The 17,037-nt window shown below is 37.6% G+C and overlaps 1 protein-coding gene across 2 annotated transcripts in view; it reads left to right on the top strand.

Moving 5' to 3' along the window:
* arhgef10 (Rho guanine nucleotide exchange factor 10) overlaps positions 1 to 17,037 on the top strand; it is a 55,518-nt gene that overhangs the window by 7,863 nt on the left and 30,618 nt on the right. The window contains exons 3-18 of one of the 2 annotated variants that reach the window (XM_023352521.1): positions 3,340 to 3,720; positions 5,601 to 5,942; positions 7,361 to 7,397; positions 7,558 to 7,646; positions 7,907 to 7,963; positions 8,317 to 8,504; positions 9,467 to 9,583; positions 10,436 to 10,547; positions 10,623 to 10,732; positions 10,819 to 10,896; positions 10,981 to 11,160; positions 11,637 to 11,753; positions 12,022 to 12,114; positions 12,497 to 12,667; positions 13,451 to 13,596; positions 13,858 to 14,042. In XM_023352521.1, the coding sequence (XP_023208289.1) occupies positions 3,340 to 3,720; positions 5,601 to 5,942; positions 7,361 to 7,397; positions 7,558 to 7,646; positions 7,907 to 7,963; positions 8,317 to 8,504; positions 9,467 to 9,583; positions 10,436 to 10,547; positions 10,623 to 10,732; positions 10,819 to 10,896; positions 10,981 to 11,160; positions 11,637 to 11,753; positions 12,022 to 12,114; positions 12,497 to 12,667; positions 13,451 to 13,596; positions 13,858 to 14,042 (2,403 nt within the window). The remainder of the gene's footprint in view (positions 1 to 3,339; positions 3,721 to 5,600; positions 5,943 to 7,360; positions 7,398 to 7,557; positions 7,647 to 7,906; positions 7,964 to 8,316; positions 8,505 to 9,466; positions 9,584 to 10,435; positions 10,548 to 10,622; positions 10,733 to 10,818; positions 10,897 to 10,980; positions 11,161 to 11,636; positions 11,754 to 12,021; positions 12,115 to 12,496; positions 12,668 to 13,450; positions 13,597 to 13,857; positions 14,043 to 17,037) is intronic. The other variant, XM_023352522.1, reaches the window with a different exon arrangement.

Genomic DNA, 17,037 nt, shown 5'->3' with positions numbered 1-17,037 from the left:
TCAGCAGTGTGGATGCCTGCATTCACTCAAAAAGAGCAATCTCAACCAAACAGCTTTGGAAAATGCCTAACTTCATTGTTTTTCTAAAAGTTTTTAAAAGGTATGTTTTTTTATATATACACTTTAATCTTGTCGTTTTATTGTTTTTTTGTAACCAAAATTGCAGCTGGGACATACATTGCTGATTAATTTGGACTCAAAATTTTAAATTGATTGATATTTGGTATGTAGTTAACACTTGTTCCAGTACAAATGAATTGAATCAAGTCTAATTAAGAGATGATCTCCAGTTGAAATGAATGATACTAGGAAGTAGCAACAGTTCTTTTTTTCAGGCTAAATCAATGTAGTTTTCAAAACTGCACAGAATTGTCTTATTTTTAATTAATTGTGTTTGGACTGAGACAACATTGAACAAATCCAAAAAAATTTTTACATTTATTGTTGAATTCTGATTAAAATTCTATACCTTGAGACCATTGCAAATGAAATACTGTGTTTCTTTAAGAGACATTATAGTGTTAGTCCTGTACGATTATAGGCTAGCAGCTGTAGATCCTGGCATTGACAGTTATTTTTTGGAGGGTTGGTGAAGCTGGACAGTATGAGTAAACAACAGATTCCTCTCTATCGCTGTGAAGTGTGTGGGCAGAAGTACGAAAGGAATAAGGAGGCTAAAATGTGCTGAATACCAGACAATGTGTCTCAGTCAGTACAAGGCTGAATACTGCTGCAGAAGCACACAAGCATAGATGCACACACACTCTCCCTCTCTCTCTGTCTTTTTCTCTCTCTTGCACACACACATTCTCTGGGGATGGAGACAGAAAAATGCTTCGTCTCCAGCTGGCCAGTCACTTGCTTTGTTGCCAGGGGGATGCAGGAACGGGTCGTAACCCTGTGACTCATTTCAACAGATCATTATATAGCACAGTGGAGATAAGTACTGAGAACAGAATTGATGCTGCTGGTATGAATTGACAATGGAAACCTCTTCAAGGCATTTACATGCATAGTTCAGTTCTTTCTGTTTAGCAAAGAAAAAAAAATTCAAAGAAATTTGAAAAATCCCCAAAATGTCTCAAGTCATAATGCATGTTTGTGCTGTTTCTTGTATGTACATAATACTACAAGATCAACATCCAGCATAACCTATAATTAAGCTGCATGCCATTCCATCCATCCAGTCACCCATCAATCATCTCTTTCACAAACAAGAGGCTTTTCTACCTCCAACACCCAAAGCCTAAAGGATCTTGTGCTTTTTCGTGAAGGAAAATATTGACTGTTCAAAATTACAACATATTATGCAGTGAATCTTTAATTTAGCTTAAAATCATTAATTGGTCATGCCTCCCTTAGTATCTGAAGAGAGACTGTTCCCTAATGCACAGGATGAAAATCAATTTAGTCAATGATTTCCTGAAATCAGAAAATCATTGTCCTGTCACAAAGGCAGCTGAATGTAGAAGGTATCTGAAAGGTTTGATTTTTGTCTTTAAATTTGTTTTAAAACATTTGTTTTAAATGTTAAAATAATCAGCAATAAACCTTTTAAATCCAAACAGGTTTTTTTTCTTAGTCCTTCTAGAGGTCTGAATGTCCAGAAGTAAATCAGGCACGCTGTTGGAAGTGGTAGCATCAATGTTGAGCCCATTGTCCCATCGTTCCAGCCTAGTGGAGAGTTATCCGTGCTTTATCACACAGCTCATTATTCACACATTTGGAAAACAACTGATAACATCTCAGTTTCCAGGTTTCCACCATGCCCCTTTTCTCTTTATTGCACTGTAGTAGGTAGATATGGGGTCACAATGCTGACCTGGAACATTAGTCACAGTATTTTCTCACATACACATGGAGAGGTGGAACAGCTACCTGTCAGAGCCTGAGGGAGTGGTGTTTGTGATTTAGAGCTTTGGGGGTTGCTTTCAGGAACTTCAAAGTTGTGGTGGGTTTTTTTGCCGCTTGAGGTTTATTTTCAGTTAAGATTCATTAGATAACTGCACTTGCAGATGCAAGACACAACAGGTGGATCTATGAAAGTGAAAATGGCAATTCATTTTGTATAGAGAGCAACCTTCACCTTTAAATATTTACAATCTCCATAGATTAGCTACCTATATAGGAAGTAACATAGCATAGTAAAAATGCCAAAACCCAGGATTAAGCCAGTCTAACACGCTCCCAACTAAGGTATTTAAGCACACCCATTCAGGTGACACTACACTGAACATGACACCACATGAACTGGGAATGCTCTGTTTACTTTGGGGACACAGTCAGGATATTGGCTATGGGGTTTTGATAAGACTGTAGCCTGCAGCTTAATACAGTCAAGCTGTTCGAATGATGAATATGCTCCCAGGAATCTGTGGTATCTGTCAGCAGCAAAGTGGAAGACAAAATTATCTGAATTAACCAAGACAAAGAAAAGGGTTTCTTTAGATAAAATGGTATGTATAAGACGATTAAACATTCTGAATACAAACTCCATTCATCTTTTGTTTCCTGATACTTTTTTTTTTTATCACAACACCAATTTCATGTTGATTTTATGAAAGGTGAGCAGATGAGTTTGGTTTAAAGACAAGCTTGTGCTTTCCTCATCCGTTTGCAGCCTGTGTAATGCTTTACTAACATCACACATGTTTATTATTGCATAAGAAATAATGTGCAAACTCAGACTGCGCAGCTTACTAAGGGGAGTAACAGCTTTCTTTCACGTCTGGCCCAAATGTGGAGTGGAAACTAGAATGATATTTCATGTTTCCTTTCTGTCTCCTGCTAAGCCAGTACTTTTTGAGGGCTGTAGTAACTGAATTTTGTTGTTTTAGCATACACTCGATATAATAAGAAAAAGTAGCTGATGCTTTTCAAACTCAAAGGAAAACATTTTCAGTTTCCAATAAAATCCAGATAAGTTCAGCTTGTTCACGTTGCATTAAGCGGCCGTTAATACAGCTGATGGTTACAGCTGTGTAAATGGAATATTTTTGTATTAGCAATAGAAAAAGATTCCAGGGCTTTTGGTTTTGTACTAATTGAAAATACCTGGTTAAGATATTCACTTTTTATAACCTTCCAACAGAAATTCACTATAAAAATCCTGAACTATCTCTTTAATCAAAGGTCTGCCTTGGACACAAGGCCACACAACCTAAAAATGAAGGGTCCTATATATGTTTTTACTTTCTCATGGTGGTGTCATATCAGTATTTAGTTTTTTGGATAGGTTTCGGAAATGCAGAAATTAATTGAAATAGACGACTGAAGAAATAGGCAGAACATACCTTTATTTTCTCTCTCCATCTAAATCTACTGCTCTCCTGCATACAGTGCTAGCAGACAATGTCCCATTTGATGATGAAGATGAAGGAGAACCTTTCGACTTTGACAGTGGCGATGACATCCCTGAGGCGCCTCCAGCGCCTCCTTGCCTCCCCAGTGAGGATCCCAGCCAGGCAAACTCTGTGACCAGTCATCCTGAGGGCTCTTACAGCATCTTGGGCCCTCCACCGCAGTTCTCCAACTCGGCACCAACATCAGAAGACGCTGCAGTTGCCATAAGCAAACCCTCCTCTGCAGGCAGAGAAACAACAGAAACTGAAGAGACATCTGTTGCTGAGGGAACTAATGACAGGGAAGAGGATTTACCACCACTACCGTCTCCACCTCCTCCTTTTGGTTATGGCATACAGACAGATCCCAGAAGCACAGGTTTGTAACCCAGAGTGTTTATATTTCACTTTTCTTTATAGTGGGGGTATCTACTTTGAGTTTAACCTTCTGTCTTTTGAGTGTCTGTCTTTACCATATTTGTACTCTGAAAACCGTTAGTTGTAAATGGCACTTTAAGTACAGTTTTTTTTTTTTTTCCCTTTTTGGCAGTGGTCTTAAATTCCCCAAATTCTTTTGGTATTCTCTGTTTACAGTCTCCAGCCCTACAGCTCTTTCTAAAGTTAGGACTTAAAGAAAGGCTGTCCATCTCTCTCATGGTATATCACTAAAAATCATTACAGCCTATTTCATCAATGCATTCTGATGCATCCAGAAATATCCTCACTGTGCTATGCTCTGGGTTGTTTGTGTGAAAGGATCAAAGCACACAGATATAATTTGTTTTTTTGATGTTTTTAAGATATATCATTAGTTGGTTTATACTGATAATAGCTCCCTCTATATCTCCTCATAAGCTTTTTCTTTTTAAACAGGGTACAAAATGACCATAATAGACTCTAAATATGAAATTGTATTTGTATGACATGCATTCCTATTAAATACATTAGAATATGTTTTTTAATGAGACTCGTTTGTCAAATGAAAAGCAACTTCAGAAAATAACAACCTTTGAAGCAAATGTTAAAAACATGTTTAGATTTCTATGTAAACATGTTTTTTTTAATTGATTGATGAACTAATTTTATAGTTAATGTTATGTTTTTTATTTTCTGTAAGCAGAAAATCATCATAGCTGGAACAGCTTGAAAATACCAGTCTGTGTGTAATCTATGTAATGTTTCACTGAGTAGCTTGACTTAAGCTTTTAAAAATATTCTAATTTATTGGATAAAACTATTTATTGTATGGTTGAATCTTCATTGCAACTTATGATGGATAAATTACATTTCTAAGGTGTCCTTTCCACCAGACTAATGTTGAGCTTCAGGATCAAAAATCAGGCAGAACGTGGATTGGCACTGATGGAGCATGAAAGTTTGTGGACTGTCTTCAAGATGCTCAAAAGTTCTGTCCTGAGATGCTGTTGCTTCATTATCATGTTATCAGCATATGTGGGTCTTGGGTGCAGCATGGAGGAGTTTGATAGCAGCTATGATGGCACCTCCAGGTCATCAGAGCATCTGAAGGGGTGACCATACTGACCTCAAGCTAAGGCTATGTCTTCATCACACCCATGTTAGGCTGGAAGTGCTGCAAGAAATTTATTGTAACTGTTTTGTCACTATGACTGTTAAGACAAAAATGATCTCACCTAACTGAACAAACCACTCCCATCTGGAGAGCTACAGACGCACGCATGCCTACATATGATGCATATGATTGCTGAAAGATCAAGGGAAGCTATGAGTTCTTCAGGCTGTAGTTAAAATGCAAAATATATTTGTCATGTTCTCAATCAAAAGCCTTTGGACTCTATGAGGAAGGAAGTGAAAAAAAGTAGAACAAGGAGGAAAAAGCACAAGCAGCCATTTAGAAAGGGTTTATAATTTAATCTTATAGGAAAGGCATCTTAATCTGCTGATAACCTCATGAAAGTAGTGCCGTCTTTTTTGTCCCCCCACAGAACAAGGCTTAAGCTGATTGTTTAGGTGAACAAACATTTTGCCTTTGAAATCTAGCAGACTGTGTGAAGAAATTGTAGCTGTGTCATGGTGCCACGGAATCATCATCATAAGAAAATAGCAAAGGAAAACCTCTGATGAAAACCAAGGGCAAAATATTGTGTTCAGAAACATTACAAATATAAGGAAACTTAGTAACCTTATATTTTGATGTGTCTTCCTGTGTCTCTGTCTGATTTTCTCGTCATGGTGCTGCTTTGATTGAATGGTAAAGCTGTATCCCTTGTCTCTCTGCAGACACTGACATGGAGAGTGCATGTCTGAATGACCCACACCCTCCACAGGGTTTGCCCAGGACTTCCTCTCAGAGTAAAGTCAACCCTTACTCTGTGATTGATATCACTCCCATTCAGCTGCAGCAAGAGCAGCAACACGGACCCTCCTCTTCCACTTCCTCACCAAGGGAGTCGAATGTACGAGAGGAAGAGGGCCAGGATATCCACACCAGCTCATCCAGCATTACTTCAGGATACTCTGTGCCTGTGCCATGTGGCTATGCGACCCCCTCTGGTGTACCGCTCATCACACCTGCCTACACCACACCCGTCATCATTCGACATCTCTCCGTGGATGAAGATGGTAAAGTAGAGATTCTAACTAGGGAATGTTTCAAACTGCTTCTCTCGATAAGAAAAGAAAAGATAATACAATGTTAAGCTATTCTGGAGGTATCCACAAAAGCAGACCATTCAGCTTTTTGAATTCAGGCACTTGCAGTGTCTGGGTTTCAGCACACAACACTGTCTCAGTTGCTTCCAGCTACTGACTTTTTTTTCGTTCTTGTTTTTCCTAAAGCCTTGCCACAAGGAAGTGAGAGGCTAAATTTAGACCTCCCCACAGATCTGTACTGGCTGTGAGGATTTTCCGGTTTCCCTAAAATCTTGCAGTCCAAGCATGCTCAGAAGCCTAAAGCACCATTATTATCTTCTCAACCTCAGAGTGGGTTGAAATACTCAATTTTATTCTAGTAAATAACCTCAATGTATCAGATCCTAAAAATTTTTAACAAGTATGCCTTTTTTTTCTGGCCACAACAAACATGTCTGCATTATGATGGTGTTGGGACTTTTAAAAAATATAATAAATAAATCAAGATTATGCTTAAGTGAAATTAAGTATCAGTTTTACAACATTAAAGTCAAAATCATGGTATGTGGGGAGCAGTTAGTGACACCTGGTGGCAGATAATGTGTTTTAAACCTGCTCTGATTAGATAAAGCAAACCACTGTTGAGTTTGTTTAAATCTTTAGTATTACATGTGGAAGAAGCATTCATACTTGTGACCGAATGTGTGGTTTCACTGGTTACAGTGCATTGCAAAATTATATTTGCCTTTTTCGGGATTGAGAGCCAGTATCTTTGCTGTAGATAAAAGGGTTGTGAACTACCTACACTTCACATCATTGGATACCTTAATGTGGGGATGGAGCAAATACTGATGTATCAATGATGGCAAATACTGAGGCCATGTGACCGTGTGAGAGCAACAACAAGCTGATGAATTTAAATAAAGTCCAAAATGACAGAGTTCATTGACAAAGACAAACATTGTGTGGCAAGAGTTATTTTTCATATACATAATCATATGAAAGGATTTGATTTTGTAAAATGCTGTTCAAAATACTATATTCAATATTCAATATTGAATGAATATTGATTTTGTGAAAAAATAGTAATTACATTTAAACAACATGCGACAACTAATAAGGCATTAAACGTCTGTATCCTGTCTGTATACAAATAATTTCCAAATGTATTTATATGTATCTGTCCATTGAAGGGCTAATTTCATGCTAATTACCTGATCTACAGCCCATACAGAACAGCCCGTTAAAAAGTTTTTGTTGATTTTTGTTAGTTGTTCTTTTTTTTTTTAGATGAACTCTTGTATTGTTCTTAAGTCATGCTCTTAGTTTTTCTGTTTAGCAATTTGCAGCTGGTAGTAAAATGTTCTTTGTTATTTTATTGTGTAACACTTTTGTCTTTCATCTTTCAGTGACAGTAGTCGGGACCAGCAACACCTCTGCTGACAGGTGAGCCCCTGAACACATAACCATCTCATGCGTGTAGATATCTTTCAGATTTATTTAAGACAGTCGTTGTGTAGTTGCTTTTTGAAAATAAATTCTACGATTTAATCACTTACCTGAAAAATAAATATTAAAAAGAGTATATGCGGACATATTTTTTAAGTGTTTTCAGTGAAGAGTATCCAGCTATTGCAGAGGAAGATGCTTTGGCTAAATGGGCATCAGATCCTGCAAACACTGCTTGGATGGAAAGTAAGTAAAATAAATGCTCGAAAAAATGCTAATTCAATTGTTGTTTGCTGTGTTATTACACAATAGCTGCCTTCAGAAAATCCTTTCTTTTTTCCATTTGACACAACTGAGACTTCCTTCCCTTTTTATTTGAGGAAGTGGTCCCTTCTGTGTGCCTTTCTTTTAGATCTTTTTACTTTATTACCCAAAGGTGGCCCAAGTACTCCAGAGTCTTTTTGCGCCAAATGTTTATTCTTGTTATGTTTTGAAATGTTCTTCAGATCCAGATGAGGTGATCTACGATGATGTCCCCAGAGAAAATTCAGACTCTAACACAGGTTCGAACTTTCTTTTTCAAGTTCAGCATGAAGCTTCCTCTCTTTAACTTTGCAGCAGGCAGTACGGCTTCTTTCATTTTCGTAGCTTGCTGTGATTTCTTAAAAATGTGATTTTTCTCTTATTGCTGTTCAATGTGAAACAATAGCATTCACAAGTTTTTATATATCGAAGTAGAATTGGCACTTTTTGGGTTTTAGTTTCAATATGCAGTGTGTTGAATTTAAGGTTGATTAGTGTGACCTGTTTTTTTTAATCAAAAGCCCAATGAACTATGGTTTGGAATGTGCTGAACAGAAAGTGAAGTTACAGAATTTCCTCAAGCATTTTTGTCCTGTTTTTGTCCTCCACACAGATCCAGATGAGATGATCTATGATGATGTGGAGCTTGGCGAGGAGGGCGGCTGCAGCAGCTCCCTCGATAACGGCTGGAGCTCGAGTGAGTTTGAAAGCTATGACGAGGCGAGCGACGGGGAGGGTCGTCCTGAGAATGGCCTGCCCCACGCATTCATGAGAGGAAAGCCACCACAAAGGAAAATGCATGTGAGTATAACAATCACCTTTTCATTTCCACTATTGCTTCCTGCCTGTAACTGAGACCTGTGTCTGTTTTTACAGGTTTTTACATATTTATTCAGTTCTATCTTTATATGTCTTTTACATGAAGGTTTAGTAGGCACATTTTCATTAGATGTGGAAAAGGTTGTCATATCTAATCATTTACATGCAGAAATAGATTCATTAATGGGTTAATGAAATTGATTATTCTTCACTCTGGAAAATGGAGTCCTATCCAGTGGGTTCCCTTAATCTTATCTATTAATTTTCACTTACCTAAGAGATTGACTGAAGATTTCTGGAGCTGTATGGAGCATAGAGTAGGGCCACACTGCTTCACTCATACCTGTTGCTGGCCAGCTGGAAAAAGACAAATCTGACCATTTGGAAAATCTTTCTAGTTGTTGATTTTCTGTGTTCAAAAAAAAGAAAAAAATTCATTACAAAATGAAAGTTGAGTCTAGGAAGATATTGAATTTGTACATATTTTTTTGTAGGAATCTAGTTTTTTACATTTTGGGTTTAAGATTTTCTGTAAACGTCATGAACCTCTCATTTTTATTCAAGGTTAACTTATCGTAAAAACGTCATGGAGGAGAGAGAGGAGAAGAATGCATGATGCCTCAGAAATAAGTCGCTGAAGCCCAGTTATTAGAACAAGTTGTATTCTAGATTTAAATTTTGGTTTTATTTTATTCTAATCTCTAAATGTAAACTGAAGTTTAATGAAATCAGGACAAAACAAAAAGTGCACTTCTCACAAGCAGCATACTGGAATATATATATATTATATTTTATCCCATTTTTGGTGATACATTTAAACAAATCAGTATTTATGGAGAAAATTAAAGCAAATAAAGAGACCGAACACTTAAGTTTCCTGACACCGTGAGCTGCAACCCAATTCTAAAACCATGACCAGTAATCCTTGCTTTGCTTTTGTTTAGCTCTCTCAAGATCTGACACGCTTGAAAGAACACTATGAGAAAAAGATGAAAGAGCTAATGGCAAGTACAGTGGGAACTGTAGAGCTGCAGCAGTTAAAACAGAAACACGAGCAGAAGGTAAACTAGGCTCACCTCATGTGTCTGTGCTAGATTAAAAAACACTAGTCCCAACCCCTTTGACTCTCAGTCTGGCTAACCCCACTGACCTAGTACCTTCATCCTGGTTTGGTGTTTAATATTTTTGGTGGTGGTACTGGTGAAGGGTGAGCATCCAGTCATTTTACTTCACCGCCTGCTTCATTGATATGTCTTGAGATTTCTTTTTGCACCAGAGGTTATAAAGGGTAGGATAGACTGTTTTCTAACATAGATGAGTTTAATTTACAGTGAACTGAGACACCAGCAACACCAACTCTTATTTAGTGTATTATCCAGCTGAGACCTTCACCTACAGTGCCTTCCAAAAGTACTCATAGATTTTCATTACCAACTCACAAAAATTTGAGGAGGCTTGTATTTTTTCCCTCACAATTCACAAACATGTTGTACTTTTTCAACCCTATCACACAAAATTTTAGTCAAATACACTAGAGCTTGAAATTGTAAAGTGGCAAAATGTAAAAAAGTATAAGAGGTATGAATACTTCAGAAAGCACAGTAAATCGTGGAAAGAGATACTGCAGAACAAGTTTACTGCAGTCAAACTCTCACATCTTACATTTGTTACTTTGTAATAAAATCCAGATTTTATTTTTTGCTGAAGTCTCAGTTGCTGCCATTCTTTGATCCTGTTGTCCCGTATATCTTGATCTGTACTCTAACCCTCTTCCATTGTAGCTCAGCCGCTTTATAGCTTTAAGTTTAAATAAAGTGAACTAAACATCACCTTAGACAGAGCTCCAAAGGTTCAAAAAACCAAGTGAGATTTAATGTTGCGATCTAAGTTATAGCATTTTCCTGTCATCCAAGATGCAAAAGCTGGTGAAGGCAGCTAAGGAAGGGACGAAAGATGGGCTTGAGAAAACTAAAGCTGCGGTGAAGAGGGGACGTTCTTTCATCAAAACAAAGTCATTCTGTCAAGGTATGTGGTTACGTTGCAGAACCACACAGCTCTAACATCTTGTTCATAAAATTAGTTCTTGTTTTAATGTTTTAGAGAGAAAGTTAGCTTGCTTTGAGGATGAGTCTGAGGTCTTCATTGAGGTGGACTGCTTCAACGTTGAGCCTGTGCTTCCACCAACTCCAGAGGGTCTCACGCAGCAGCAGGTAAGGACTTTCCATAGGAGTCTTTGAAGCTGTAAAAGTAGAAAACCGTGTTTAAAAACTAATGCTTGTGTATTTGCTATCTGCAGCTTGTGCGGCGATGTATATTGGGCTCTATATTAGATAGTGAGAAGAACTATCTCGATGCTCTCAAAAGGATTTTAGAGGTGTGTAAGTACAGCGGGACTAATGTGGTGCCTTCATTTTGAAATGGTGGTTATTACAAGTTATGTATGTACATATTTTTTCAGCAATACGAGAAACCCCTTTCCCAGATTGAGCCCAGGCTGCTCAGTGACAGAAAACTGAAGATCATCTTTTATCGTGTGCGGGAGATTCTGCAATGCCACTTCCTGTTCCAGATTGCACTGGCAAGCCGTGTGTCCGAGTGGGACAGCCTGGAGATGATCGGGGATGTTTTTGTGGCATCGGTAAGAATTAATCTGCATTAAGAATTAAACACTTATCATAAACACAAATGACAAATCAGTCGAGGTAACCTTTGTTTTTCTATGAAGATTTTTTCACTTTAAGCTCTTCTTTTTAAAATAAATCTAAATTAAAAAGCATTTCAAATTGTGTCATTAATGACAAACTTCAGTCACTCAGGTGCTTTTGCAGGTATTTTCATAAAAAATCTTTAAATGTAGACATGGAAAGATGGGGAAATATACCAATATACCTGTGATTTTGGTAACTGGGCAATAAGAAACGTTTAATATAAACACGAGGAGATCAATTTTTGGAAACAAGTGTAAAATATTAAATGCATTTTAGAGTAAAACACAACTTAACTTTCGATACATATTCTCAGTTTCTTATTTGATTGCCCAATCAGCATCTTTCTGAAACTACAAGTTAATACTTAATTTATATACATTCATATTAAATTTTTGTTCCCATACAGTTTTCTAAATCCATGGTGCTGGACGCCTACAGCGAGTATGTTAACAACTTCAGCACAGCGATGGCAGTTGTAAGGAAGACGTGTGCCTCTAAACCAGGCTTCCTGGAGTTCCTCAAGGTTCGAAAGCCTGATATTAATCTCGAGTGACAGTGGTGCTCATATTAGGGATGATGATGTCTTGTATTTTTTTCTTTTTTTTTTCCATGTGTTGTGTTTTGATTGAAAACCTTTACAGTTTATTTGACTTGTTCCATCTGTATCAAAGCTTATTGCAAATATTCTCTCTAACTTGCACAGTATAAAACAAAGTTATTCCAGTTATTTTATGCACACTTATATGTAGTATTCTTATCTGCTTTATAATAACAGTTGTCCTTATGTACAGCATCGTCAAGAATCCAGCAGTGACCGCATGACTCTTTATGGCCTGATGATGAAGCCCATTCAGAGATTCCCACAGTTCATTTTGCTTCTTCAGGTAATAAGCAGAACAACTGGTTATGTAAACTCTCACCAGCAGAGGGAGTGGAAAACTTTCTAATGAATGCCCTTGTTTTTTGGGGGGTTTTTTTTATTCTCACAGAGAGGGAATTGCTCTCTGTGGATATGGTTTTCCTTTTCTTTCAACTTTCCTCTCCTTTGCCCTAGATTTTTTTTTATTTTTATCTGTGTCTTTTCACAAAATTAAAGGCATAGTTTTGCTTTCAATTGTAAAAGTTAAGGTGAGTACCAGCAAAATAGTGACATTAAAATATCCACATGACATTGAAAATATCCACATGAAGCTGAAAAACTAATAATTGTTTACCAGAGCCTATTGATCTCCAGTGTTAATGCTCTATTCCTCTCATCCTCATCAGGACATGCTGAAGAACACACCGGTGGGTCATGCAGACCGTCTCCCCCTGCAGATGGCCCTGACCGAGCTAGAGACCTTGGCCGAGAAGCTCAATGAAAAAAAGAGGGAAGCTGACCAGCGCTGCGAAATCCGTCACATTGCAAAGGCCATGAATGAACGCTACCTTAATAAGGTCTGTATTTGTAGGCTTTGGTGAAGGGCTGTGCTTAAGTCAAACGTCAAATGGTTCAGAAAACATTGTTACCATATTGTTCTCTGTCATCTAGAACAGACTGTTTAAATGAAACCTTGTGTAGACTTTGTTTAGCCTTCGAGGTATCTACTTGTTCTCTCTTGCAGTGTGACCCTCATAGATGTCTGATCATATCACACAGACTCTCCTTTTAAATATAATTTCACCTCATTTTACTTCTTCTGATTTTTTTTCTTTCTAAACTTGCCACTGATAATTATAATGACCAGTTGTGGGTGTTCTTTCCTTGGTGACAGCATCCACATCAGAGTGGTGTTGTCACTGCAACCTGGTAGCATTTAGTATGATGCATTCACTGGCTGAAAAAAAGTTAAGATTTTTTCCATTTCCTTCAATGCCGATCAACCTGCAGATTTCCGTGGTGATTCTTTAATGTTTTGTCTTAGGATCTTATCAGTGCACATATATGCACATGTGTCAGACATGTGCATATAATCCAAACAATCCCCTTATTGTCATTATTTGTCTGTCTGTTCCAAATACTCTGACTTCTGTGCTAACTCATGTTTACAGGACGTCGAGCGTGGGCCTGTTGACTTTTACTCCTCACAGGCTTTAATTACTCTGAATCATAGTTTTTATATACTGTCATCCATAATGAGCACTTTCACAGCGGAGTCACAAGAAACATGTGGAAAACAAGGTTCAAATTCATTCACTATGAAATTAAGGACTTTTATCATGTTTATCATCACTCTTTAGCTTCTGAGTAACGGTAGCCGCTACCTGATTCGCTCAGACGACATGGTGGAGACTGTTTACAATGAGCGTGGTGAAATCATCAAAACGAAAGAGCGACGTCTCTTCCTGCTAAATGATGTCCTGATGTGTGCCACGCCCAATATCCGGTAAGGGAGATTTTAACCCTTTCAAAACAAATGTGATTTAATACTGTTTGTAACCTTTGAATAGTGGAGCATGTGTTCTCACTGTTGTATATGTTTAACTGAGTTTCAAATTTTAATTTTCAGCTTAATTTTCTCTCCATATTTTCTTGCATGTTGATGTCACTTTCTCACAGTACTGGAGGGGAATTTTCTTTCCTTCCTGTACATGTTTCTTTTTTCCCCCCACTTATGACATCTGCCTTTCCTTTTTGATCTCAACAGTTGCCAGGATGGCAGTGGGAGTGGCAGTGGAAATGCTCCACTTGACCAGAAGTTTCTCCTGAAGTGGAGTGTACCTTTAAACTTTGTAGAAGTGCTGGAGTTTGGATCCAGTGAGGAAATGGTCGATAATAGCCGATACCCTGCTCCTCACTCTGGGGAGAAGGTGGTGATCAACGCTAAGCCAAGTATGAAACACAGTGTTCTTTTTAACTTGTTTTGACTTTTAGTCTTCCAATCACTTTCCTTCTATTTTCTGATAATACCTAGTTTCATTTATTAAGATATGCAAAGATTTTTTCTTTTACGTTATATGCAGAACAAGTTATCTTTAAGGTATGAGACCTTTCCTGTATGTCTGCCGCCTTTTTCTCTCAGCCCGTTTCCTGTCAGTTGGCTGTGAGTGAAGGCCACTACTGTCACCAATCTTTTTTTTTTAACCCTTGCTAAATTCAGACTCTACGTGTGTGCTTTTTTTTCTCTCTCTCTCTTCTCTTTGGCCGTTTGGTCTGCTGGCTACTAAGTCCAGTGATTTCAGTCTTTCCACTGAGTCCTCCGCTTTGGCAAACAGCTGCTCAGCCACTTTAAAAGACCCAGATCAGGGAAAGAGGCATAAAGAGTGTATTATTTGTGGTTTTGGTGCTGTAGTTTTTATTCTTGATATTCTCTGTGGTATTGCTAAGTTGCTAAATGCTTTGATAAATAGTTATGCATGGTCTGTCTAGCAGAGGTCAAAGATGCACACTTTTATTGTGGTACCAGGCTAGAATTGCTACCTTTAAATTATACACTGCCTTTTTCAGTACACCCACTTTCCAACTTTTAAAGAGTTTCTCTTGTACAGTTACCTAGCATTCAGTCTTTTCTGCCATATGTGATGTTTATTTTCTATTGAAACTCTCCAATGTTATTGACCATGGGAGTACAAATTCATCTGTTTTATTAACTATGATTTTCAAATGTATGCCAAGCATTTGTATTCAGCCCCATTTTATTCTAATAACCCTAAATGAAATCTATTCCAACTAATCGCCTTCAGAATTCACCTAATTAATAAATCCAGTCATTCTTCGTGGTATTTAATATCAGCATAAAACATTAGTGAACAAACAGCATCATGAAGACCACAAAACACAGCGGACAGGTCAGGGTGACTGTTAGGAAGAAGATTAAAGCAGATTTGAAAATAAAATAACCCGAGCTTATAGAATCTCACAGAACTCTGTTCAGTTAATCATCTGACAGTAGAAAGAGCAACTACACAACTGCAAACAAAGTAGGAAAATGTTGTCCAAGTGGCCAGCCAGAGTATTTAATCAGATGATCTCAACAGCTAATAGTTATGCACTCCACAAATATCTCTGCTTTGAAAAATGGCAGCAAGAAAGTCATAAGAAGTGTTTGTAATTTGCCACAGAAATTTCTGGGATATTTGGGAACCTTCTAATACATGGATGAAGGTACTGTCCTGCTAAACATTTGTGGCAGGAAGCTGAGACAGCATTTAACATTTACAAATATTCCTCTTGGTGTAATGTTATGGTGGCACCATTAGCCTGTGGAGATGGGTTTTTTCGTTGTTTTTTTTTAATTGGCAGTGACAGGGAGACTGATCAGTTAAATTGTTCACAGATGCTCTTCATCCAGTCTGACTTCATTTAAGGTATTTTGAATAATTGTTTAAATATTTCAGTTGCATTTCGGTTGTGTGTGACTCTACACTGGTAGCAATGTACCTTTAAAAGACTTAACAGATATAACTTCAGTGAAAGGTGACTCTAAAAGGAACTTCAACACATATGAGTTTTATTAAAAAATACTTTGAAAACCATTTGTCATTTTCCTTTTATGCACTAGTTTGTGGTAATGTGCCCCATAAAACTACAATAGCACATTGAGGCTTCTGGTTGTGTCATAAAATGTGTTCTTGGTGCTGAACAGTAAATCTATCTGTTTGGTTTGAAGCCATCTCTAAGTGTGTGGGTGGGGGTGGGAGGGTGCACTTCAAATGTGTGTTTTTTTTTCCAGGAATAAGTGGAAAGAGTAGTCGCTCATCTGTTTTGGGCCAAAAAGCACCTCTGGCACCTGAGCACTGTGAAAATATTCTCCAACATATGATGTCATTTCGTTGTCATGTCTTTCTGCACTGACACCATCTAAAACTGGTCATTTAAAGTCACAGTTTCCTGCTGTGCTCACATCCACTGTGGTATTTGTAGACAGTTTGCTTTTTGGACGTTTGTTACTTCATAAATGGCTGGCTTTGCTATAAAAATGCTTTTACTGGTGCTTTTTTTGCACACTTTGGTATTTAGCACTTGGACAAAGCCATTTAGAAATCTAGATCTTAACGTAGATCACACATAGCCAATATAGGCATTGGGAATGGGCATTTCGGTGACATAAAGGTAATTTGTATCTCTTCCTGTTTTTATATAGATAATCAAGTTCTAAACAGCAAGAACCCATAAATGGTCATGGATTCTGTTGCCAGACAATAAATGATTTATTTACATTAAAGATGCCTCAAGGTCTGTGAAAATTAAAGCTGATCTTTTAACCATAACTTAAACTTGTAAAGCATTGAGCACAATTAAACTTTTAAATTAGATTTAACAGTTTCTAATTCTATATATATGGTACCAGACAGTAATATGTCTAAAAATGTCTACGTTGTTTAAATGTGTTCTGTACAGCAGTGTGTATATTTTTTAAGGTATATGTTTTAAAAAATACTGCACCATGCTCATTGTGGGAGACTTGGAATAAAAGGGAAGAGATGAAAGTATGATTCAAAATGACATTCAAAGCCAAACTTTTGGCCCCTGAAAACCAATAGTGGAATATGTGTGTCCTTGTGAACAAACAGTGATGTGAATGACAATCCAGGCAAGTTTATAAAACTGTCACTGCAGCCTGTGGGAAACTATTTGCCCTTTATTGATCTTTGTCCCATTTCTAACTGCTGCTCCCATTCTTTCTCATTGTTGCCCGAGTGTCCACTCTTTTCTAAGGGAACTATTGAGAACTGAAACTGTTGCCAAATCAACACTGTTGCCAGTTTCTGAACACAGATTCTTCTTCTTCTTCTTTTTTTAACTATCCAGACTGTTTCACTCAATGTTCATTGAATTTATTTGAGGTCTTTGAAACAATGACGTTTTCTTGTCTTTTTCATTTATA

Source organism: Xiphophorus maculatus, chromosome 19 (genome assembly GCF_002775205.1).
Source record: "Xiphophorus maculatus strain JP 163 A chromosome 19, X_maculatus-5.0-male, whole genome shotgun sequence".
Classification (NCBI taxonomy): Eukaryota; Metazoa; Chordata; class Actinopteri; order Cyprinodontiformes; family Poeciliidae; genus Xiphophorus; species Xiphophorus maculatus.
This window is presented reverse-complemented; position numbering and strand designations above follow the sequence as displayed.